General features: G+C 39.5%; 1 protein-coding gene across 4 annotated transcripts in view; it reads right to left on the reverse strand.

Annotated features, from left to right (window-relative positions):
* CFAP44 (cilia and flagella associated protein 44) overlaps positions 1–26670 on the reverse strand; it is a 125863-nt gene that overhangs the window by 85003 nt on the left and 14190 nt on the right. For all 4 annotated transcript variants that reach the window (XM_015092445.4, XM_042231405.2, XM_027979978.3 and 1 more), the window contains 10 exons: positions 24893–24995; positions 22874–23090; positions 21108–21222; positions 18079–18243; positions 15141–15296; positions 14381–14428; positions 13672–13771; positions 12914–13008; positions 9215–9424; positions 8497–8607 (listed from right to left, as the gene is read on the reverse strand). In XM_015092445.4, the coding sequence (XP_014947931.2) occupies positions 8497–8607; positions 9215–9424; positions 12914–13008; positions 13672–13771; positions 14381–14428; positions 15141–15296; positions 18079–18243; positions 21108–21222; positions 22874–23090; positions 24893–24995 (1320 nt within the window). The remainder of the gene's footprint in view (positions 1–8496; positions 8608–9214; positions 9425–12913; positions 13009–13671; positions 13772–14380; positions 14429–15140; positions 15297–18078; positions 18244–21107; positions 21223–22873; positions 23091–24892; positions 24996–26670) is intronic.

The raw sequence follows: 26670 nt of genomic DNA on the forward strand, positions 1-26670 counted from the left end.
GATTTGATCCAAATTATAACTTTATATAATTAATAGAAATTATATAATTATATGTAAATTATATAATTTCTATTATATAATTATATTACTTGTAAATTAATTAAGTGCTTCAGCTAAAAGGCAAAGATGATCAAATTGGATATTTTTAAAATCCAACTGTTCCCAGAAAGACACACATAAAACAAATAATAGAGATGAAAAATTCACTTCATAATAAAAGGTTTAATTTATCAGAAAATTGATGAGTTAAATTTGTAGGTACCTAATAGGCTTCCCTGTTGGCTCAGATGGTGAAGAATCTGCCTGCAATGCCTAAGACCCAGGTTCAGTCCCTGGGTTGGGAAGATCCCGTGGAGAAAGGAATGACAACCCAGGCCAGTATTCTTGCCTGGAGAATTCCATGGACAGAGGAGCCTGGCGGCTACAGTCCATGGAGTTGAAAAGAGTCAGACAGGACTGAGCAACTAACACTTTCACTTTCACTAATATCATGACTTCAAAATATATAAATCAAACAACAACAGAACCACGAGGGAAAAAAATAAAGATTTTTTAAAGTCTCTCAGTAACCAGCAAATAGAAAAATCAAAGTGATATAGATAATTTAACTATATAATTAAAATTCTGAGCTAATAGACATAAGCAGAAACTGCATAGCAATTTTAGAACAGGCTACAAACAGTATCACATGAAGAATATTTATAAAGCACATGAAGAATATTTACAAGTACATGAAGAATATTTATAAAATTTGCCTCAATTTCAAAAGATTAAAATAATAGAGCTAAAGTAAAATGCAATTAAACTCAGATGGCAAAGAATCTGCCTGCAATATGGGAGACCCAGGTTCAATCCCTGGGTCAGAAAGATTCGCTGGAGAAGGGAGTGGCTACCTACTCCAGTGTTCTTGCTTGGAGAATTCTATGGACAAAGGAGCCTGGTAGGTTACAGTCCATAGGGTTGTAAAGAGTGAGACACGACTGAGCGACTAACACTTCGTTCACTTCATCAATAATTTAAAAGTAAAAATTCCATGTGTTTAGAAATTAAGAGCAAGCTCCAGAAGTTGGTGATGGACAGGGAAACCTGGCATGCTGCAGTCCATGGGGTCTCAAAGAGTTGGACACAACTGAGCAACTGAACTGACTGCCTAAGAAATTAGTATTTCTAGAAGAGAACAACATGCAGAGTAGGACAACACTGGGCTCAACACGTGCCATAAACGCATTAAAAAAACACCTACATATGGATCAGTTCTCACTGAAAATAAACTAGAAACTAACTGAAAGGTCTTCTGCAACCAAGGCTACAAAAGAGATCCACAAGGAGTTGGGTAGGGAGGAGAAGCAATCAGGTCAGGATTCATGCCCCTAGGAGAGAACACAGAAGAGGAGGGGGATTTCACAGCTCAGATATCCTTGCGAAGTGAAGTGCACATAAAAATGCATATTAAGATTAATAACTAATGTAAGTATCCATCTCATGAAATTAGAAAATAAACCCTAATACAGTAGGTATGAAAGTGAAAGTTGCTCAGCTGTGTCTGACTCTTGGCCACCCCATAGGATAGTCTACGGAATTCTCCAGGCCAGAATACTGGACTGGGTACACGTTCCCTTCTCCAGAGAATCTTCCCAACACAGGGATCAAACCTATGTCTCCTGCACTGCAGATTCTTCACCAGCTGAGCCACCAGGGAAGCCCAAGAATACTGGAGTGGGTAGCCTATCCCTTCTCCAGCAGATCTTCCCAACCCAGGAATCAAACCAGGGTCTCCTACATTGCAGGCAGATTCTTTATCAGCTGAGCTACCAGGGAAGCCCACAGCAGGTATAGGATCATAATAAAAGAACATAACTTAATGAAAAAAAATAAAATAAAATCAATATAGTGAAAAGTTCCTTGGAAAAACTGACAAACTTCTAGCAAGAGGGAGGAGGAAAATAACCAATATAAAAAAATAAAAAGGAAAAATCTCTATAGATCTTGTGACATTAAGAATATTATGAAAATTACAGACAATAAGAAACAAGTTCCCTAGGGGGGAAAAATGTGCTTACCAAAATTAAATCAAGGACAGATCTGATTGGAACCATAACAGATCCTAAATAGCCAAAGCAATCTTGAGAAAGAAGTCAAAGCTGGAGGCATCATAACTACCTGATTTCAAACTATTCTGTAAAGCTATAGTAATCAAAATATAGTATTGTCATAAAAACAGTCATAAAGATCAATGGAACAGAATAGAGAACCCCAAAATAAATCTACATACATATGATAAATTATGATATACCCGGTGAATGTGAAGAAGCAGCTCAGAGCACGTTACATGATTGCATCTGAACAGATACGTCATCTGTGTATCCAGAGCTCCTATAAAGTGACTTATCAGAAGATACATGTTCCATTAAGAAACTGAGAGCAGGGAACTGGGCAGGGTTCTGTATGGAGCCTAAGGTGTTATGGACTTTCTCAGAAAGCACAAAGTTCTGGGACTAATAAATAAGGTCTGTAAACACAGAGATGCCTCCAAACACCAGGGTTTTTGACCTGCTGAGAGCTGAGGAACAAGAGTGGGCCTAGTGGCATTTGATTAGTGCAGACAAGTTATAAAATAGCTAGAAGAATACATACAGAGAGGATGCAAAAGAGGGGTCTGTGGGAAGGTAAGAGGATTAAAGCTGCAAAAGCATTCCGCTAGTGGGTTTCTCAAACACACCAGCCAACATGCAAGGACAGGTCCTGTCAAACCATTTCCCCCATGAAACCTGATCCATCATTCTGCAAGGAGGCTGGAGCCCTGCTAACCCCATTTGTAACTGAAGGGCTTGCCCCTTAAGCACGCACTCTGAGCAGCAGCACCAACAATCGAATTAAAAAATGGGCAGAAGATCTGAACAGATATTTTTTCCAAAGATGACAGAGACAATGAGTACATAAGAAGATGCTCAACATCACTAATCATCAGGAAATTACAACTCAAAACCACCTCACACCTCTCAGAATGAGTCGCTTCAGTCACAGTTCTTTGTGATTCCATCAACTGTAGCCCACCAAGCTCCTCTGCCAAAATAGCTATTATCAAAAAGATAAGAAATGCTGGCTAAGACGTGGAGAAAAGGGAACGCTTATTGTTAGTAACATAAATCAATACAGCCACTACTGAAAACAATGTGGAGATTCCTCAAAAAATTAAACAGAACTACATATAATCCAGCAACTTCACTTCCAGTTACTTACCTGAGATAATGAAAACATTAACTTGAAAAAATACATGCATCCTCATGTTTATCACAACATTCTTTACAATAGCTAAGACACGGAAACAATCTAAGCGTACACTGAAGGATGAATGGAGAAAGAGAAGAAAATATTCCATTATGATTATAGAACACAATGGAATATTATTCAGCCATAAAAGAATGAAATCTTGTAATCTGCAACAATATGGATAGACCTTGAAGGTGTTACGTTAAGTTAAATAAGTCAGAAAAAAAGATAAATATACTATGATTTCACTTGTATGTGGAATCTTAAGGGAAAAAAAAAAAATAGATGCAGAAAACAGACCGGTCATTGCCAAAGTAGCTTGGGGATGGGTAAAGCAAAGGGTTCAAAAGGTACAAATTTCCAATTATAAATTAAGTCATGGGAATGTAATGTACAGCATGATGACTACCGTCAATAATACTATATTGCTGACTTGAATGTTGCTTAGAGAATAGATCTCAAAAGTTCTCATGTACAGTGACAGATGTTAATTGTACTTATTGTGGCAATCAGTACGTGGCAAATCATATGAGTATCAAATCATGTTGTTTATTTAAAACTAATTTATGTCAATTATACTTTAAAATGGAAAAGGCAATGGCAACCCATTCCAGTGTTCTTGCCTGGAAAATTCCATGGACGGAGGAGCCTGGCTGGCTGGCAGTCCATGGGGTCACAAAGAGTCAGACATGACTGAGCAACTTCACTTTCACTTTTCACTTTCATGCACTGGAGAAGGAAATGGCAAACCACTCCAGTGTTCTTGCCTGGAGAATCCAGGGACGGGGGAGCCTGGTGGGCTAACGTCTGTGGGGTCGCACAGAGTCAGACACGACTGAAGCGACTTAGCAGCAGCAGCAGCAGCAGCATACTTTAAAAATTTTAAAAGAACTATGATTTCCCAGGTGGCGCAGAGGTAAAGAATTCGACTGCCAATACAGGAGATACAAGACATACAGGTTCCATCCCTGGGCCAAGAAGATCCCCTGGAGCAGGAAATGTCAACCCGTTCCAGTATTCCTGCCTGGCAAATATCATGAACAGAGGAGCCTGGCAGGTTCAGTCTATGGGTCACAACGAGTCGGACATGACTGAACACACACACACACACACACAATTATGAAAGTCACTGAATTAATTTTTAAAAATCACCTCAGATGCTATGCTCTGATGAATACATTACCAAGTCTCCCAAAAATTTAAAATTCTAATTTAAACTCTTGAAGAGAATAGAAAAAGAGGGATATTTTACAATTCATCTTAGGAGATTAAAAAATTCTAATAACAAAACTGAGGAACTATGAAGAAGGAAAATATTAGCCAAACCTTATTTATAAACAGATGAAAATCCCTATCCTAGCTATATATTAGCTAACAATTCAATAACATGAAAAGTTTGCTAAACTAGCTAAAGACATCACAGAGAAATCAGTATAACTATAGCTCTGAAGCCAAGATTGCAGGAAAAGGGAAGCTAGTTGAGGTGAGGTGAACATTCTTTGCACTTTTTCTTCTCAGGGCATTGGCCAACTTACAGAATGGGACCTAGAAGCCAAACGGAATGCAGAGCTTTAGGCATTCTCTCAGACATAAAGAATAGACGCTTTCAAACTGTAGTGCTGGAGAAGACTCTTGAGAGTTCCTTGGACTGCACAGAGATCAAATCAGTCAATCCTAAAGGAAATCAACCCTGAATATTCATTGGAAGGACTGAAGCTAAAGCTCTAATACTTTGGCCACCTGATGCGAAGAGCTGACTCATTGGAAAAGACCCTGATGCTGGGAAAGATTGAGGGCAGGAAGAGAAGGGGACGACAGAGGATGAGATAGTTGGATGGCATCACTGACTCAATGGACTTGAGCTAGAGCAAGATCCGGGAGATGGTGAAGGATACAGAGAGACCTGGTATGTTGCAGTCCATGGGGTCACAAAGAGTTGGGCACGACTGAATGACTGAAGGAAAAAAAACAACAGACACAAGTTGAAATTCAAAGCAACCAACAAGAAAGTTAGAACTTGAGGGCACAGGATACCAGAGAACAAGGAAATGCAGAAATGTGAGCCTGACATTCTGCTGGGCATTTGCCTTTAAAACATTTACATGACCCTAAAGCTGCATGGGAATAGCAGTTGCTCATTTCATCCAAAAAGTCACATTATTGTTTACTTAGTTTCATTTTTGAATGATACTAACACTGGGTATAAAGTTGTGGGGTGGTAGTTATCTTTTTTTAGCAGTTTATAGTTCTATATCTATTGAAGAAATTCATTATTAAAAATCCTCCTACAAACAACAATTCAGGTCCAGAGAGTATAAAAGACTTTTTTTTTTTTTTTTCAAAAATAAGGCCAGTAATACCTCAATTTCAAAGCTGGTAAGGACAGTATCACTGTTACGTATGTACATATAAAAATCCTTATTAGAATATTAGTAAATTAGTTAGCATTAGTCACTCAGTCATGTGTGACTCTTTGAGACTCCATGGATTGTATCCCATCAGGTTCCTCTGTTCATGGAATTCTCCAGGCAAGAATACTGGAGTGGGTAGCCATTCCTTTCTCCAAGGGATCTTGCTGACCCAGGGATCAAATCCAGTCCTCCTGCACTGCAGGTAGATTCTTTACCATCTGAGCCACCAGGAAAGCCCCCATTAGTAAATTATGTGTGTATGTTAAAAAATAGTGAGTTGATGTGTGTCAGGATAAGAGGGAGGTCATTTTATGCAGAGAAGATCAGGTTCAAAGCTTAATGGATGAAACAGAGAGGAGCAAAGAGGACACAGAAGAGGCAGATTTAACAGATATTTAAGATGCATAACCAAGGGCAGGGCTTGGTAAAGCAGGGTGGTCAGAGGTCAGGAAGAGATGGCTGAAAGATATCCTGGTTTAGGAAATAGGAAAAATGGTGCTCTCAGAAAACACAGGAAAGAGAGGAAAAAAAAAAAAAAACCATTTTGAGAAACTCCAATGAATTTTATTTAGAAACCTCAAAATTATCCCCAGAAATTCAAAAGATCATCAAGTTTTGTCAATTCTACCTAGCTTTTATCCACACCTTGGGGTCATCTTCTCTGCAACACAGCTGCCCAATAGATCTACCTGCCTCACATCTGGCTCCCTTATAACTTCTCCCCTGTAAATACTGCCTAAGTGATCACAGTAGTGACAACTGCAGGTAGAATGGTTATTTGAATGATGTACTCTACTGGAAAAGAAAATAATGGGCAGAAGCTTAATGCATTCAGGAAGGTTACAGGACTGACCATGGAGCTGGTAGGGGCAAACAGCTATTGCTACTTGGACAACTGAAGTGTGCAGCTACAAATGGTAATTTATTTTTTCTCCCACTTTCTTTGTAATATAATTGACATAACATTGTATAAGTTTAAGATGAACAACATGATGATTTGATACATGTATATATTGTGAAATGAGAGTAATTTACTTTCACGTTAGTAACTCCCAAACAATGTTAGAAATACAAGTGCTAACTGGTACCACTGCCTGAAATGTCTTTTTTGGTGGAGGGAGTTCAGTTCAGTTGCTCAGTCGTGTCCAACTCTTTGCAAGCCCATGAACCACAGCACGCCAGGCCTCCCTGTCCAACACCAACTCCCGGAGTTTACCCAAACTCAGATCCATTGAGTCGGTGATGCCATCCAACCATCTCATCCTGCTGGAGGGAGAGAGGGGTCTTTTCTGCTTACTTCTTTAAAAATGTCTTATTTTGAAATATTAATTCATAGGAAGTTACTAAGATAGTACAAAGAGGTATCATGTACCCTTTGCCCAGTTTCTCCCACCGGTCACCTCTTATGCCCCAATATCAAAAGCAGGAAATCAACATTAATATAGAATGTCTGCATAGTTCCATGTCATTTTATCACAGGTGCAGATTCAAGTAATTATCCATAGCAAGCAAAATACAAACTACTCCACCACCAAAAAGATCTCCTTCAAGCTGTCCCTTTATAGAGTCAAACCCACCCCTTCCCCACCCATCATTCCTAACTCCTGAAAAATGTTGGGCTGCTTTTTTTTGTAACTTTGATATCGGGATAAATGATTGAAGGATGCACAAATATGTTGTGACATAACTGCTCATGCTTGAACATAGGGCATCTTCTGCAGCTCTCATTCCCTTCACCTACACCACTTGCACTCACCTCCTTTCTGACTCACATTCTGCCAATTCCTTAAGATTAAGATAGAATAACATAACATAACATGTTAACTTCTCCCTTTCTTGATATTCCCCTGCTCTATATTCATAGTGCGTACGTGCCAGTTAAGTCACTCTAGTCATGTCCGACTCTGCAATCCCATGGTCTGTAGCCTGCCAGGCCCCTCTATCCATGGGATTCTCCAAGCAAGAATACTGGAGTGGGTTGCCATGCCCTTCTCCAGGGGATCTTTCTGACTCAGGAACTGAACCTGTGTCTCCCTGGGGCTCCTGCATTGAAGGCAGATTCTTTACTGTTGAGCCACCAGAAAAGCCCCATATTCACAGTACATACTATCTACACCACTGATATATTTTAGTCACACATTCCCTTGTGAAACCTTAAATAATTCTATCACAGAACAATATAACTTCTTAAAATAAATTACAGATGCTATCCTCAAAATTCTCATAGTACTTCTATGTAGTTCATCGGTATTGTTATTACGCTAGGAGCCTAGTACAGTACCTGGCTTAGACAATCAACATTCAGGTGACTGAATTATCCTATAATCAAAATTAGGGAAATTAGAGGCATTTAATAAGATTAGTAATCAATGCTGAATCACCACTGTCTGTTAGGAAACAGGCAATGAAAGTTAGAAAAGAAAATAGAGGTGAAATTCAGACAGAGGAGCAGGAAAGCGATAAAGATGAGGACAAATACATTCAGATCTTAGAAATGAACTTAATATTAGAAGGACTGCCAGACCCAAGTCAACACATTCTGACGTGTTGTGTTTCATGATAAAGTCTCTGTTGTTGAAGCAAAGTCTGATATAATAGACCGACTAGATTATGGAAGAGAGAGGAGGTAGTGAGGGTATGGAGGGTGGTGGCTTGGAGCTCCTGAGTGATGTTTCACTAGTCAAGCTGAACAGCTTCCTTGGCCCCTCGCTGCAGGACCCAAGAGCAGAGCTAGTAATTCCACCCACTATTTTCTAACAGATCACTTCACTATGTAGTAATTGAGATTTAAACATGAAGACAAACAACTACTTACATGAGAGCTTGAAGACCATGTTAACTGGCAAACAGGTCCAGGAGTAGTAATATAACCAATAGGCTTATAGCCCCTTTCCACTTCGAAAAAGAAGACAGTTTTATCTTTACTCTAAGAAAAAGAGAGATATCCAAATACATATTATTATGAAATATATTCCAGAGAGTATAAAGAAATATTTAACAGCTATATTATACCCACTATATACTTATACCTATAATGATCATATATCCCAGATTATTCTGGGAACATTCTTATTTCAAATATTTGCTTCATTTTCCCTGTGAGAATGTTTGACAAACCTGTCGCATGTTTTCTTGTGTTTCTAAAAAAGAATAATAATCACCATACCTGTGTATGAATTAATTCACAAAAAATTCCACAATGCATATGCTCACCTAGTTATGCAAAATGAATTTACATGGTTATTCTCTTCATTTAAAACACTGACCATACATAAAGCATGCTGCATTATTCCCAGTTGAGAATTTCTGTTCATTTAAAATAAGCATTGCAACTCAATTTGTAAGAATATTTTTAATATTTTATAGCCAGGCACAGACTATACTGAAAGAATGTGAATACAAAGAAAACAAGAAATAGATATATGTTCTTGGAAAGAAATATAAGGAAAGAAGACATCATTAAGTAGGAAGACTAATAAAGCAAGGTTAACCACAAACATTCAATAGGAAACAAAAGGAAATCTACTTCTTACCCCTGTGGCTAGAACTTCTCCATCACAATCATAAGCTAAAGCAGTGACAGCAGCAGTATGAGGTTTGAAAACCTGTTTCAAACGAATATCTGCATCCGAAACTTTCTTCCGTCCCACAAAAACCGTGAGCCCTTTTGGATCATAAAGTTCAAGAATTCGAACAACGCCGTCTTCAAATCCTGCAGTAATCTGTGCTCCACCATAGCTTATCTTGGACAAAAAAGAAATGCAAGGTTTCCAAAATTAGTTACTTAAGAGAGCTACACTGCATTATGGGCTTTCCTGGTAGCTCAGATGGTAAAGAATCTGCCTGCAGTGAAGGAGACCCAGGTTCAATCCCTGGGTCAGGAAGATCCCCTGGAGAAGGAAATGGCAACCACTCCAGTATTCTTGCCTGGAAAATGCCATGAACAGAGGAACCTAGCAGGCTACAGTCCATGGGATCACAAAGAGTCAGACATGACTGAGCAAATTACAGATATTTCTGTATTTTATTTAGACTTAAGTAATTTAACTAAATAATTGGGCTTCCCTAGTAGCTTAGTTGGTAAAGAATCTGCCTGCAATGCAGGAGACCAGGGTTCGATCCCTGGGTCAGGAAGATCCCCCTGGAGAAGGAAATGGCAACCTACTTCAGGACTCTTGCCTGGAGAATTTTCTGTATTTTATTTAGACTACAGTAATTTAACTAAATAATGAACTAAAATAATGAACTAAAAGGGCCCATCGATAATTCCTTATACTGCTATGGTAAACTCCATCTCTTCTAGGACAGGCTATTATCACTGCTGACCATGAGAGAAGTAAACAAGGACAATTTATCTACTATGTGCCAGAGACCCAGCAGCAGCAACCCAAGAGTAAGCAGAAACAGCCTCAACCCATTTCCACAAATTAATGGCTGAGTGGGAGGACATACTGTTGTTGTTCAGTCACTAAGTCATGTCCTACTCTTTGTGACCCCATGGATTGTAGTACACCAGGCTCCTCTGTCCTCCACTATCTCCTGAAGTTTCCTCAAATCCATGGCCATTGAGTTGGTGATGTTATCTATTCATCCTCTGCCATCCCCTTCTCTTTTTGACTTCAATCTTCCCGAGCATCAGGGTCTTTTCCAATGAGTCAGCTCTTCACATAAGGTGGCCAAAGTATTGGAGTTTCATTAATCAACCACACAAAGGAATGTGGAATTATAAACTTAAATAAGTGTTAAAGGAAAGAAACATTCTCTGAGAATGTATAGCAAAGAAAGCTGACCTAGACTCAGAGCTTCCTTAAGGAAGATACGGTAGAGCTGAGACCAGAGGGATGCCCAGGAGTTCAGGTCAGTTCAGTCTCTCAGTCGTGTCCGACTCTTTGCGACCCCATGAATCGCAGCACACCAGGCCTCCCTGTCCATCATCAACTCCCGGAGTTCACTCAGACTCACATCCATCAAGTCAGTGATGCCATCTAGCCATCTCATCCTCTGTCGTCCCTTTCTCCTCCTGCCCCCAATCCCTCCCAGCATCAGAGTCTTTTCGAATGACTCAACTCTTGGCATGAGGTGGCCAAAGTACTGGAGTTTCAGCTTTAGCATCATTCCTTCCAAAGAAATCCCAGGGCTGATCTCCTTCAGAATGGACTGGTTGGATCTCCTTGCAGCCCAAGGGACTCTCAAGAGTCTTCTCCAACACCACAGTTCAAAAGTATCAATTCTTCGGCGCTCAGCATTCTTCACAGTCCAACTCTCACATCCATACATGACCACAGGAAAAACCATAGCCTTGACTAGACGGATCTTTGTTGGCAAAGTAATGTCTCTGCTTTTCAATATGCTATCTAGGTTGGTCATAACTTTTCTTCCAAGGAGTAAGCGTCTTTTAATTTCATGGCTGCAGTCACCATCTGCAGTGATTTTTGAGCCCAAAAAAATAGTCTGACACTGTTTCCACTGTTTCCCCATCTATTTCCAATGAAGTGATGGGACCAGATGCCATGATCTTCATTTTCTGAATGTTGAGCTTCAAGCCAACTTTTTCACTCTCCTCTTTCACTTTCATCAAGAGGCTTTTTAGTTCCTCTTTACTTTCTGCCATAAGGGTAATGTCATCTGCATATCTGAGGTTATTGATATTTCTCCCGGCAATCTTGATTCCAGCCTCTGCTTCTTCCAGTCCAGCGTTTCTTATGATGTACTCTGCATATAAGTTAAATAAGCAGGGTGACAGTATATAGCCTTGATGTACTCCTTTTCCTGTTTGGAACCAGTCTATTGCTCCATGTCCAGTTCTAACTGTTGCTTCCTGACCTGCATATATGTTTCTCAAGAGGCAGGTCAGGTGGTTTGGTATTCCCATCTCTTTCAGAATTTTCCACAGTTTATTGTGATCCACAGAGTCAAAGGCCTTGGCATAGTCAATAAAGCAGAAATAGATGTCATTCTGGAACTCTCTTCCTTTTTCCACAATACTCCACGGTTCCTACTTAATCTAGCCTCATCATTGTTCTGCTTCTATTTCCTGCCCTGAGTTCTCCTTCTGATCTTGATCCCATCATGAAAGTCCCCTCCATTTCAGCCACCTCTACATTTACTTTGGGCCTGGAACATTTTCTCTTTGATTTCAACTCAAAGGATTAAGGATAAACCGTTCCCTAAATATTCCCATGACATTTTATAAAAACATGGCTGCAAATTCTTCGATATACCTCCCATAGAAAGATAGTTGAACTTCCTCTCTCCGTGAATCTGTGTGGTGCTTGTGGCTGTTTCATCCCCTGAGTATAGTACAAGTGATAATATGTGACTCCTAAGGCCAGGTCATGAAATGACAGCAGCTTCTGCCTTCTTTGTTGGAACATAAGATCTTAGAGCCCTAAGCCACCATGAAGAAGTTTGACTGCCCTGAGGCCACCATGCTGTGATAATGACCTCTCTGTTTGGCATGGGCTTCAGGTAAGCACTCCTATTAGCATCACAGCTTAACCCAGCCTTCAACCCAGGTGCCAGACTTGGGACAAAGAAGCCTTTAGATGACTCCAGGCCCCAACCATTCAAATCTCCCCAACTGAAGCCATGATACTGTGAAGAAGAGATAAACCATCCCTGCTGTCACCTGTCTGATTTCCCAAACTGGAGTATGTGAGCAGAAAAATGATTGCTTTTTTTATGCCACTACATTTGGAGTGGTTTACTACACAGCAACAGACAACTAGAACAAAGGTCTAATTTTTTCCCATTATTTAACATATCACATAAGTTTACTTATTTTGTTTATTGTCTGTCCTTCCCACCATCTCCCATGGGGGTGTAACATTCTCCTATTGGGGTAAAGGTTCATGCTGGCAAGTATTTTGTCTTTTTGTTCACTGCTATATTCCCAGAATCTTGAAATAGGCCCAGCACATTGTAGACATTCTAGAAGTACATAAAATGAACCAGAGTCAAACAGAAGATAGATACACAAAGTTCTATCAGGTAATTACTTTTTAACACAAAATTATTTCTAAACTTTAGGTGGCATAAGGATAGACTTTTCATTAAAAACACAATAGCAAAGTCATGATATGATTTCTATCATATTCTGAATGGACAAACTGTTTGAATTTTTATTCTGCTCTAAAATCCAGAGTCATAAAATATCTATATTTCTAAGAAATAGGACTGATATATCATATTTACAAATAGATTCTTAGTAAAATCCATTATAATAAGCTTACCAGCCGTGGTACCCAAGCAAGGGCAGTACCTCCTTGCTTGAATTTCATCTGAAGCAAAGGAGTTTTGCCAGCAAAGTCATAGCATCTAATAGAGCCTATAGAAAGACAGTTTTAAAGAAATGAGTTATATATATAGTACATATATATATATATATATGTAACAGCTCTAATTACCATGGTTCACTTTATATCTAAGCACTATAGCAAGAAATGTCATAGAAAATCAACTGACGTAGTCTTTCTCTACATTAGTTAAAATTCTACATGTATACCCTCAGTCAGGTAATTTATAAACATGAATACATGCTATGCCATTTTATAAAAGGGACTTGAACATCTATGGATTTTGGTATCAGTGGAGTCCTGGCACCAACCCCACCACCACCACAGACACTGAGAGGCAACTGTACTAAAGAGAGCAACTGCTGACTGACTAGGGAGTCAGTTTCACCTTCCACAGTCCACACAGATTTACTATAAGTCAAGAAGAGAGAAAGGACACGGAAAGAACAGGAAAAGCACTGCTGTGGAGAATACCAAGATGAATGGTATTTTCATGAGTAATTTACTGACATATCTTTTATGTCTCACAATAACCAAGGCTGCTATATTCTGGGCCCTTCCTCTCTGCAAAAACTTACCTCATTAGTATCAGGAGCCTTCCCTTTTGGAAAAATTCTCAAATGCTTTAATCAAACACATTTTAAAATGTACTGAAAGTAAAACACACAAAAGGCCAGCTATGAGTTCTTACTTACAGTCCAAGCCGGTAGTGGCCATGAGGTAAGTGACAGGAGAGACGGCCAAAGCTTCAATGGCTCCAGAATGGAAGGAGAACAGGCATTCTGGGTCTTGGGTCTGATAACAGAGAGATTCTATTAGAGTTCAAAGTCAGGTTAATATAGAATTAAAGCCAAGTTTAAAGAAATGCAAATAGAACTCGGTGTCATGTATGACTTCATCTGAATAGAAATGAGAAAAGGCATTATAAGATAGCAAGAACGCTGAAGTTCAGAATTAGGAGAAAGAGAATACTGGCTTTACACTTGATAGCTGTGTGATTTGGTACAAATAACTTCAAATGCCAGTTTCTATTTCCTCATCAGTAAAATGAGATGATAGAAACTGCCTCCCTACAAAACTGAGCAGTTGAGAAGATTATTTGAGATAATATACGTTAAAATGTCAAATGTTTATGAAAACTATAAAGCACTAAAAAATGTTAGGCATTGTCATTGCCACTTTTCCTGTAAATTTTTTAACGAGATAGAATCTTTTTCATATAAAATTTTTTATGTAAAATCGTAACAAGAGAAAGACAGAGAATACAAATTCTTTGGATATGTTGAGCAAGTTTTTGATGGGAACAATGATCAAATATGGAGAAAGATAAAGTATCTTTTAAAGAAGAATAACGACCATTTTACTATGAGAGTTTGAAACAAATGAGAAAAACAGGCAACTTACAATGTTTGAAAAGCTAAGGTCAAGCTTCCATATGGCTCCATTGGAATCCTAAAAAATTAAATACTCAATAATATACTGTTCACCATTTTGAAATTTTATCAAATTAAAGGATTTTCTTTTTATGATTTAAAGGACCAACAATAGCAACACTTACATATATTTTAAAGTGTGACTGAAATTTAATAATAGCAACCACATAATAAAGCAATCTCATAAACCTTGTAGTCAGTTTAACATAGTAAAAATGCTAACTGGTTTTCTGTGTGTAAAATATAGGTCAATTAAATATTAGCCTTCCCTGATAGCTCAGTTGGTATAGAATCAACCTGCAGTGCAGGAGACTCCAGTTCAATTCCTGGCTTGGGAAGATCCACTGGAGAAGGGACAGGCTACCCACTCCAGTATTGTTGGGCTTCGCTTGTGGCTCAGCTGGTAAAGAATCCACCTGCAATGCAGGAGACCTGGGTTCAATACCTCAGTTGGGAAGATCCCCTGGAGAAGGGAAAGGCTATCCACTCCAGTATTCTGGCCTGGAGGATTCCATGGACTGTATAGCCCATGGGGTTGCAAAGAGTCAGACACAACTAAGTGACTTTCACTTCACTTCACTTCTAAATGTCAGAATTCAGGGAACTCTTCATTATACTATCAAGAGCAGTCTTGATAGTTCTGTGGATTTACAGTGACAGTAAACTATAATACTATGTTAATTTTATGTCCAGATAACTTTAAAGAGCAAAGAGAAAACAGTGTAGCTTACCTGAGCCAACCAAAAGTTATTTCCAACTTCATTCATTTTTATCATAGAGAAGAGTTTGACATTCTTATCTACTTGAAGTTCATTAATGGGTTCAATCTCTAGTAATCCAGTCTCATCTATAACATCAGCAGTGTCTATAGTCTCAAAATCCCATATCTTAAAAAATAAGAAAATACCTTAATGAATTAGCAGTTTCTGAATATGTATTTTCTAAGTCAGAATGGATATATATTTTCTATGCCAGGAAAGACCCCATTTTTTTAAGTCATTTCTTATTTCATGAAAATTAATGATGAGTAAATATAATTAAAACACCAGACAAAACCTAACCTCTGAGATTGTACTCTGAGAAATAATGAATTATCATAATTTCCTCTTATTTACGGAGATTAGTGAGAAAAAGTCCGTTCTGAATAAGAATTCTAGTTTGCCCAAAGTAAACTTTATTTCAAAGTTTCTATTAGGTCTTTCTGCATATAAAGTGGCTGTAAGAAATAAATGGTTCAGTCATTCACTAAAACATTATGACAAGCCTTGTATTATATTAGACCCGTGGGACCCTAGAAAGGAGACATAGATCTTCTTGCTGAATGATTCAAGCACAATCTTCATTAAGCGGGGGGGGGGGGGGGGGGAAGATGTAGGTAATGTCTTCATGAGATAATGTTTCTCTTCCTTATCATGGATTTAGACTGTACTCTTCAGGTAACAACTGTTGTTCTTAGGAGAGGAGACCAAAAGAACACTGGGGAAGAAGGAGGCAGCACAGTTTTTAATGTGGTAGAGAGACTCAGAGGGACTTTCTCTGGGAAATGCCAAAGCCCAGGCTGGATGGTTCTGCAGACACATCCTGCTACATCATCCTAGACTCAGCAACTCAGACTTGGGAAGGACTGGTGTTGTCCCATTGAGTACCCTCGTGGAGGAGAGTCCCGTGTCCTAGGGTCAGACTAACTCCTGGGAGTTGGAGTGGGTTTTTCCTAAAGGGCGAGAGGTAGAGATTTACAATATAAAAGACTGAAGAGTTGAGGGTGGGCTTTGCAAAGGGGAAGCAAGCTTAGAAATTAGTGATGGCCATGAAGGGATCCTCTGTGAAGCATCCAACTTCTTTGAAGTTTTCCTCCACTTGGTATCTTGATGTATTTGGGGTGACATATGCTTTGGAAGGATAGTGAATGTATTGTATAATACAATAAAGGACATAAAAGATTCTCAGAGAAATGAGCATAACAGAACAAAATTAAACTTAACAGGGGTTCAAAGAGCCAACGGTAAGAGGACAAACTGTGGAAGACATGGCTCTAATATATTGTCTGAGCCATAAGTAAGCTCAGTAAGTGTCAGAGTAACCTCAGATAGTTGAGAAAAAAAAGTGGTCTTACTCCTGATAATACCACTTCCTAAGGTCCGTCTAGTCAAGGCTATGGTTTTTCCTGTGGTCATGTATGGAGGTGAGAGTTGGACTGTGAAGAAGGCTGAGCGCCGAAGAATTGATGCTTCTGAACTGTGGTGTTAGAGAAGACTCTTGAGAGTCCCTTGGGCTGCAAGGAGATCCAACCAGTCCATTCTGAAGGAGATCAGCCCTGGGATGTCTTTGGAAGGAATGATGCTGAAGCTGAAACTCCAGTACTTTGGCCACCTCATGCCAAGAGTTGAGTCATTGGAAAAGACTCTGATGCTGGGAGGGATTCGGGGCAGGAGGAGAAGGGGACAACCGAGGATGAGATGGCTGGATGGCATCACCGACTCGATGGACGTGAGTCTGAGTGAACTCCGGGAGTTGGTGATGGACAGGGAGGCTTGGCGTGCTGCAGTTCATGGCGTCACAAATAGACACAACTGAGCGACTGAACTGAACTGAAAGAATGTCCTGAGAATACTACCTTAAGAATATTTTCTTATGAAAGGCCCCAGAAGAAACACATACTGAGGGGACCACAAAGTAAACCAGAAGACTACAGGTTGGCCAGCAACAGCAGGGCAACTACACATGGGGGACGGAAGAAGAGGTGTGACTACAGCCAGAAAGATCAAGACGCAGAAGCAATGTCCCAGATTAGTCCTGTGGGCAGGGCGGTGTCCACGGGTGAGGACAAGCAAGTTCATTAGTATAGTGGGTAACGGGTGGGCAGCATCCATTGGCAAACCCCATCAGCTCACCTGTGTATTCCTAATTGGTAAAATCAGTATAAATGAATAAATAAATGTTTGGCCTTATTGTCCCTAGAAAGTGACCCATTTATAATAGGCATTTTGGAAGGACATTGGAGTCCACTGTTAATATTGTGCTAATTCATTTTCCAAAGCTACTATTTCAACAACAGAATCAAAATAACAAAAGGTCCCCTCAGAAAGCAGCAAGATATTAATGAATGTTGACTAGAATTTACATAGACAGTTGGATCATAAAGAAGGCTGAGCACCAAAGAATTGATGCTTTCGAACTGTGGTGTTGGAGAAGACTCTTGAGAGTCCCTTGGATTGCAAGGAGATCAAACCAGTCAGTCCTAAAGAAAATCAACCCTGAATATTCACTGGAAGGACTGATGCTGAAGCTATACTACTTTGGCCACCTGATGCAAAGAGCCGACTCATTGGAAAACACCCTGATGCTGGGGAAAAGATTGAAGGCCAAAGGAGAAGAGGGTGGCAGAGGATGAGATGGTTAGACAGCATCACCTTCTCAATGGACATGAGTTTCAGCAAACTCCAGGCAATAGTGGAGGACAGAGGAGCCTAGCATGCTACAGTCCAAGAGGGTGACAAGGAGTCAGACATGAATTAGCAACTATAAATCTACCACAAGAGAAGCATTACTTAAAATGAGTTGGCCCTTCTTCAAGTGACCTTTGTGAGAAATAAAAATCTGATAAAACCCATAGGGTCACCTACAAGACTTTGATGCAGGTGCTACTGTTCAAGTTTAGAGAAAACTTACCCTAACACATCCATCTGACCCAATGGTGATGACTTCGCCCTCGTCCAGCATTATCTGGTTAATGGGACCCTGGTGACAAGGCTTGCCTGCAGCTCGACTCAGCTCCACTTTGATGTGACCTCCTTCCCAAAGCAGCATGTTGCCCCATTCTGACCCTGAAAGCACCTGGCAGGTGTGAGGAAAGGACAGAATGTACTTGAGACAGAAAAACATATATATTTGCCTCAAATAGCTAATGAGAAATGTTTAAAGATTTTTTTCCTGGTTATGAAAATAAAATTTTCAATTTTTAAAACAAGAAAATACAGCAAAGAAAATTCACTACCCCAGAAACAACCACTTATCACAATATGTAGTTTTATATAATGATGTCAGGCAGTATGTTGGTGGTTAAATTTTCAAACACATCTGCAGATTTCTTTGTACATCTCTTAAGGACATAACCCAGGAGTGGAACTACTGGGTCAAAATTTAGAGATATGTTCAAAGTTCTTGATAGATGAGAGTGATAATAATCAAATGTTATAAAAGATGTTTGATAAATTATGAGGCCATTACTGCAAATTATAGCACAACAATATCCAATTTCAAACAAGGATAATTATCTGGAACCACCTCACATTAATGTGTTTAATCCAGCACATCCCAAAATATGTAGCACCAAACACCAACTCTTAAGATAGCTGAACTACTATTACATAGTAAGGAATACTGATTGAATATTGACTCCATGCCAAGCACTGCTTGAGCACTTAACACACATCATCCTTTAATCCTAAAAACCATATGAACTAGGTACATTTATTGAGGATACCATGTGCAGTTGTACAGGTTGGGCACAGTTTTTCTCACTGGCACAAAGAAACCATAGGGCCAATGGAATTCCTATTATTATCCCCCATCCTACAAAGTAAAAAGAAAACGGAAGCATATTAATTACCTTGCCCCAAATTACCCAGGAGTCAGGGTTCTAAACCAGGCACTCAATTAACACTGCCTCAGTAGACATATGCTAGGATAAACAAAGTCAAACAAGTTTCTTTTCTCTAGAATCCCTTGGAAGCTTTAATACAGAAGTGTTCACTGGGAATCACTGTAAGAAGTTTTTAGGTACAAAGGAATTCGACCAGGAAAGTCTTATTATCAGAGAGCTTCTGTGTAAAAGAATACTGCATGAAATGTCCTTTGGGGAACTCTGATCTAATTCTTGCGTGCCTGCTCGAGGAGGACTCGGCAGCCCCATGGCCCTCTCACTGAGAGTCACTTAGGACCTTACTCAGTCTTTGTTTATTTCTCCAGCCTGCCTATTATCTATTCTATCTGTCGAGCCTCAGGCCACTTGTCTCTCTTTAGACTTGCTTTTTTTCCGTCCAGTAACTAAAGCCACCCAAAGTCACTAAAGTCTATATCACTCATTCCTTTCTGAAATGTCACTCATGTCTAGCTTTCCGTTTCCATTTGTCCTGAGAAGAGTCCAGACTCTCATCATCTCTTCTTGGATAAAAGCAGCATCTTCCTCTGAGCTCATCTCCATGACTCCATTTTCCTAACTTGCTTGGCATTTTGTGGCCAAGCTTATAAATAACTTTTTCCGCTTGTATCTCTGCTCTTCCAGTGCTTAATAGTTCCACCTGACTGTTCAAGTCCTTGTACATTAGGAGCCCGCCATACTTTTCGATCTAATTTCCCACTCTTTCCCAAGATGATTGCTCCAAATTAATCCTGTAAATATGTAATATTTACTCTTAACTATTTCCTTTTGTGGCTCTCATTTAAAATGACTTCTTTTCTCCCCTACATCTACACCAACTCTACTGAGCCTTTTCAAGATATATCTCAAACCAAGTTTTTAATGATCTTTATCTTAGCCTAATTCTTAGCAGAATTTGAAGCTAGAATGATGTATCATCATCTTATAGGTTTAGATATATAATTAATGATTTGGCCAGCACCCAAGGCTTTTTTATTTCCTCCCATATATCATTATTTCAAATTGATAATTTTCCACTAGGCAATGACTAGACCATTTGGTTTCTCAGAGTAGTATTTGTATATTGGCACTTTCTTATACTTGAGATGATCACAAATACTATATAACCCATGTCTCATGTCTCCTGCATTGGCAGGTGGGTTCTTTACCACTAGAACCACCTGGGAAGCCCACAACTCAACCTACTAGGAAGCCAAATACCATATTAATGGAAATTTTATCCTACAGGCAATATGTCTATAAGTTTTATAAGAAGAAAAGACTAAAATGATAGATTAAAATTGCAACATTGTACTGCTATTTTTAAAATGGATAACCAACAACAGCCTACTTTGTTGGAATTCTGTATAGCACATGGAATTCTGCTCAATGTTACATGGCAGCCTAGATAGAAGGGTAGTTTGGGGGAGAGTGGATACATGTATATGTATGGCTGAGTTCCTTCGCTGTTCGCCTGAAACTATCACAACATGTTAATTAACTATACCCCAATACAAAATTAAAAGCTTTTTTAAAAAAACTTCGCAGTGTTGCAGATATCACTATAAAGTGTCTCAATCTTCCTGAATAATAGTGAATGAGTGAGTGAATGATAGTCACTCAGTTGTGTCTGACACTCTGCAATAATCTGGTAATAAAAACAAAAGCTGTAAGACTGTATAACCTTTGACCCAGTAAATCCTCTTGAAGCATCATGGCGAAGAAGACAGGAGGGAAACACTACAGACATTGCAACTCCATGACATAATTAAAATTAAAAGTGACAAGTATGTCACTGCATTAATATATGAAAATGCCTGCATACTTTCCATGTACATATAATATTTAGTAAAGACAAAACGATATGTACATGTGGACTAGTTTCACAGAATTAAAACTGATAATCTGAAAAGGCAAAATTAAATGCTCATTATATTTACAATTATAGTATCTATTATTGACAATATTGGCAATGCTTTTTAGACTGTATAGCATGCTTTCATGCATGTACATCACTTCATTTCATTAATTTCATTATTGTAGAATAGCCTGTACTCACCTTCCCATCTGGGAGCTCCATGTAACCTTCTATATCAGTAGTGGCTGTTTTGCCAAATCGCCCCAGTGAACCCTGAAGTTTGAGGCCAGTGAATGTTAGAGCCATTTGCCAGAACCTGCAAACAATGAGAGATTGAATGTACCCAAAAGAAATCTTACTTTAACTTTAATGTCAACCATTTACATATTTAAAAGTCACATATTAGTTCATTTATCTATTCATTCAGTTCATTTGTTTTAAGCATCAACTACCTGTCAGGCAAAGCTCTAGGCAACATGAATTCAGCATCAAGCAAAATAGTCCAAAAAGAAAAAATTTCCTGCCTTTGTTAATCTTACATTTCAGAGTTGTGTTGTCCTATGCAATAGCCATATGTTTGACTATTTTTATTTAAAGTAATTATATTAAATAAAATTTAAAAATTAGTGTTTTATTCAGACCAACCAGTTTCAAGAATTCAGTAGCTGCACGTGGTCAGTGTCTCTAGACTGACCAGCACAGGACACTCCCACCCTGGAAGAAAGTTCTACTACACAGTACCGCTTCAGAGGATGTAAACATTCTCCAAAAATTCTAATTTACTTGCTGTGTAACTTTGAGTAATTTTCTTGATCACATTGAATCTTCCTTCTTTTATGTGTAAAATGAGAATATTATTTGCACCAACCTTATGAAATTGTTGAAAAAAAACTCTTAGAAGAGTGTCTAGTACATAAAATCAATAAATATTAAGTTACTAATATCTTGTTTATAACCTAAACAAATCAATAGTCAGAATGAAGAAAATTATGTTGAAAAAAGAATCTGACCTACCAACTGGATGTAAAATAGATAATGGACAGTATTAACAAGTTAATAATATGAAGCCAAGAGCCTAAACAATCAACATCCTTCTCAGAGGCTGTGGTAGGTCCTTGATCATATGTTTCCATTTCCTCTGCATTTCTTTTTATACCACATCACACATGAAATCCTTTAAAGTTTCTCTTTCTCCAAAGATATAATACATAGAAAATGTACACTTTAGTAAGCAATAGGAAAATTAAAAATTTTCAACCTATAGTTAGCAGAGTTAGCTGAGACTTCTCAAGATTCAAAAATCTGTTCAATTATTCTATATTTTAAAAAGACCAGTTTTAAGTTGGAATAAAAATAATTTAGGATAGATTACTTCTCATAGACACTGGAAGCAAGTTATGGGCAGCTTGAGAGTAGTGCCAGAAGGTTGTTAAATAAAAGACAAAATCACTTCATCCTGAACAAAGAACAGTGTGTGATACAGTGAAAATACCCAGATATCAGAGATCAGGAATAGGCTCTGCTACCATTTAGTATTAAGAGTCAGGTGTCAAGAATACAACTCTCTGTTATGACTCTCATTTCACAAGTGAAGACCGAGTTCAGAGACATCAAAATGACTTGTCCATCATACAGAATCATTTCAACACACTGAATAGTGGATCTGAAAGACAGCATGAACTTGGACACAGCACGTCACTGTTAGCAAGACATTACACAAACTTGGGAAGTGAAGCCTATAAGAAGGCAGCAGGCTAAATTCAAAGCCCTTCTTTCATCTGTGCTGTTTTCAGTAATAAAATCTCCATAACTAGCTAGAAAAGTTGCACTATAGTTAGTTTTCAACATAACACATTTAAAAAGTATCCTAATGTTAACATCAGCAAAAGTTGTCTGCAGCTGATCAAACCTCTTAGAAAAGGTCCTAACAATAAACAACTAGCATCTGTATCATGTGCACAACCTACTTGATGTGGCCTGATCCCGAGGTAGTGAGCTGCTCATCGTCTTCAGGATTGAAAGTAACCTTAAAAACTTCCTGGGAGAAAGCTTTTGTCCTCAGTATAGGCTTCTCTTCTTTCCAGTTCCAGATGGTCAGGGTGTGATCAGGGCTGCCACCGACAGAAGCCAGCAGGGTACCATCGAAGTTAAAGTCCACGTACGCATAGGCCAGATCAGTTCCATCTGAAAGGATGAGGAGATGAATGGGAGTCTAATAACAGAGATAGCACTTCACTTTCAAAACTATATTATTTCAAAAATAAAAAAGCAAGAGAGAACGCCCGTAGTGATGTGCGTTGGTGGAAGAATGTCAAGAATCCCATAAAGAAACAATTTCAAAACCATTCATCACCTCTGGCTGGAGAATGTATTACACAATATGGAGGGAAGGGGTAAGGGTGAAGAAGTCTTAACCACAGTTTGCCTGAGAAAGATGCATTGAGAATATATTCTATTTTATGAAGCAGCTCTTCTTGAATCTGTAAGAGAGGGAAGAAACCGGGGCAAAGCCCTGCCCCTGAGAACCGAGAGACCGACAGGAAAATATAGAGATACTCAGGTCACCACCAGAGAAGGCAATGGCATCCCGCTCCAGGACTCTTGCCTGGAAAATCCCATGGATGGAGGAGCCTGGTGGGCTGCAGTCCATGGGGTCACTAAGCGTCGGACACAACTGAGCGACTTCACTTTCACTTTTCACTTTCATGCATTGGAGAAGGAAATGGCAACAAACTCGTGTTCGTGCCTGGAGAATCCCAGGGACGGGGGAGCCTGGTGGGCTGCCGTCTATGGGGTCGCACAGAGTCGGACACGACTGAAGTGACTTAGCAGCAGCAGCAAGTCACCACAGCAGAGATTTCCAAGCGGAAACAGCCAAAACAGCTTCAGGAACCACTGCCCGCAATAAAACCTGAACTCTGGTTGCAGGAGGCTCAGTGTGGATAAGTCTGAGAATTAAAAACTCCAGGGGAACCAGCCACAAGGTGGCCCCAACAATGTTGTGAGATTTATCTCCAGGAGCTTGACTAGATTCCTAAACTAAAAATATCCAGAAAAAATCTCCAGAGGCTTCCAGGAGAGGGAAGGAGAAAGGAGCCATTTTGAAATACCCCCAGAGTCCTCTGGTCTTAATAAGGTCTGCCCTCAGGGGAAACTCATTAACTAATTAACCAGAGCCTGAACAGCTGGGGTTTATCAGCAGCCTAACTGCCCTGCGAGAGGAAATATCCAACTCAGCCGACTCTAGCCATCCTCCCCCACCAAAGCTAGGAGAAAATGCTGAGAAATGTTTGTGAAGTTCAGAGTTCAGAGGCATAGGCTCACCAAAAAAATGAGACCTAATCATAGAACTAAAGAATTCTTTCCTTCCCTCGCAACCTACCACCAGGTTACCAAAAGCCTGTTTACCGCAGTTCTTTTTACCCAATATATCATGTCTCGCTATTCAGAAAAAAGGCATACCAAAAAGCAAAAAGAAAAAAAGACAACTTGAAGAGATAAAGCATTCATCACAACCAGATATGGCATAGATCCTGGAATTATCAGATTGGGAATTTAAAACAACTACAATTAATATGCTAAGAGCTCTAATGGATAAAGTAGCCAACATTAAGAGCAGAAGAGCAATGTCAGCAAAGAGATGAAAATCCTAAGAAAGAACCAAAAAGTGGATCATCCTTAATAACCTCAACCCATCAGCTGAGAGCAGGAAGAAGCAGAACTGGGGTTTCCCCTAGGAAGAAGAACTTCTGCCTGAAGACATAGAATCAATTCCTGCCCAAGAATTTCCATGCTGTGAGTGTTCCCTACAAACTTCAGATCTGCCAGCCCCCAATTATATAAGCCAATTCCTCCAAATAAATCTCTCTTCTCTCTCCAATCCATTCTGTTTCTCTGGCAGACCCTGACTGCTACAGTAACGTGAGGTCATCTTGAGAATTCTGTTCACCTTAAACATGAGATATTTTAAAGATTCTAAGACTCACCTTGAAGGATTCTATAGGGCCTCATTGAAGGATATTCATAAATGATTATCTTTGGGAAAACTCCTTTTTCTGCTACCGTGAAATAAGTTTTATCAGGGTGAACCTATAAAAAACAAAAGGTCACTAAAGTATTAAAAGGGAGATTTTCATATAGTTATATTAATAAGTATTCAGAACCTGTTACTTTATAATTGGTTTATTAGGATCCACTCCAACAGAAAACTCAAAGCTGGATATCTACTAAATACTTGATAGTGGATATAATTTAAACTGAGAACTAGAAGGGTAGGCCCTTAAGTATTACTTTCATTAAGAGTCATGTTTAACTCTACAGTTTTTTAAATTGCCATCTGAAGAGCTAGAACCATGGGTCTCAATCTTTAGCAGACATCAGAATCACAAGAAGGGCTTATTAAAGTGCAGACTGCAAGCTTTAACACTGGAGTGTCTGAGGCAGTAAACTGGGGCTGAGATCTGAGACTGTGTATTTACACTTCCATCATTTTCCCAGGTGATGCTGGTACTGCTGAATCTGGGAACCGCTCTTTGAAAACGATTAAGTCAGACTGTTCACCTTGCATATAAATCAACCTACCTTCTTGAACAGAAAATTCATGTCTCAGAGTAAGCTGTGTCACAATTTTTTAAATTTCACCTAACCAGCAGTACATATCTTAGCATTTCAAATGATAGCCATATACATTGGATGGAGTCATATGTTCATTCCTGTTATTTTTGTTCATTGACACAAATAGTTTATCCAGGGAATATTTACTGTATTTCCTCTGCATCTGACTTAGAAATATTGTATTTTTCACACTTTCAGTAACTTTACATCCATTTCTGCACACCAGGCTCTGCACTAGTTCTGTCTGGTCTGCTCACAACCAGTAGGAAGCACAAAGGAAAGATTAGATGTTCGGATCACGATCCCTCTAGAAACCCTCTTGAGCATCTCATAGGGGCTGCTTGTATGAGCCCCACAGCCCCACAGCTTGTATGAGCACCCACGTCCATTTCTCCTCCTTTCTCTTTCCCAGTGAGGTCTCTCACAGATTAATCTCAACAGATGCCCTTCTCCTGACACCAGTGATGCTGAGAGGACCACTCAGGGATGCCTGTTTTAAGGAGCACAGAGTAGAGAAACAACCAAGGGAAAAGCCATTGCTATTCAGAGGTCAGGTAAGATAGGTAGAAAAGTATTCTTTTGATGTGGCCACTAATAGGGTCATTGGCCACCTTAGCGAGGTGATAGGAAGAAGACAGCAGAAGTTCAGCTTTGAGGGAAAGATCAAAAATCAGGGGGTAGGGCTTCTCTGGTGGCTCAATGGTAAAGAGTCTGCCTGCCCATGCATTAGAAACGAGTTCAACCCCTGATCCGGGAAGATCCCACATGCCACAGAGCAACGAAAGCCACGTGTCACAGCTCTTGAGCCTGTGCTCCAGAGCCAGGGAGCCACAACCACTGACACCCAGGTGCCCGAGAGCCTGTGCCCCGCAGCCAGAGCAGCCACCACAATGAGAAGCCCCCACAGCACACTAGGGAGCCGCCCCTGCTCTCTGCAGCTACAGAAAAGCCCAGGCAGCAACGAAGACTTGGCAGAGCCAAAAATACATCTTTCTAATTATATATTTTAAAACATCAGTAGGTAAAGAGAATGCATGGTTAGAAAGGGGCTTTTTTTTTTTTTTAAATCAGGGCTTGAGGCTTTCAGGATCTTAATTCCCCAACGAGGGTAACCAGTGGACCCCCAGTGAAGTCCCAGAGAGGGGCCTTT

Source organism: Ovis aries, chromosome 1 (assembly GCF_016772045.2).
Source record: "Ovis aries strain OAR_USU_Benz2616 breed Rambouillet chromosome 1, ARS-UI_Ramb_v3.0, whole genome shotgun sequence".
Classification (NCBI taxonomy): Eukaryota; Metazoa; Chordata; class Mammalia; order Artiodactyla; family Bovidae; genus Ovis; species Ovis aries.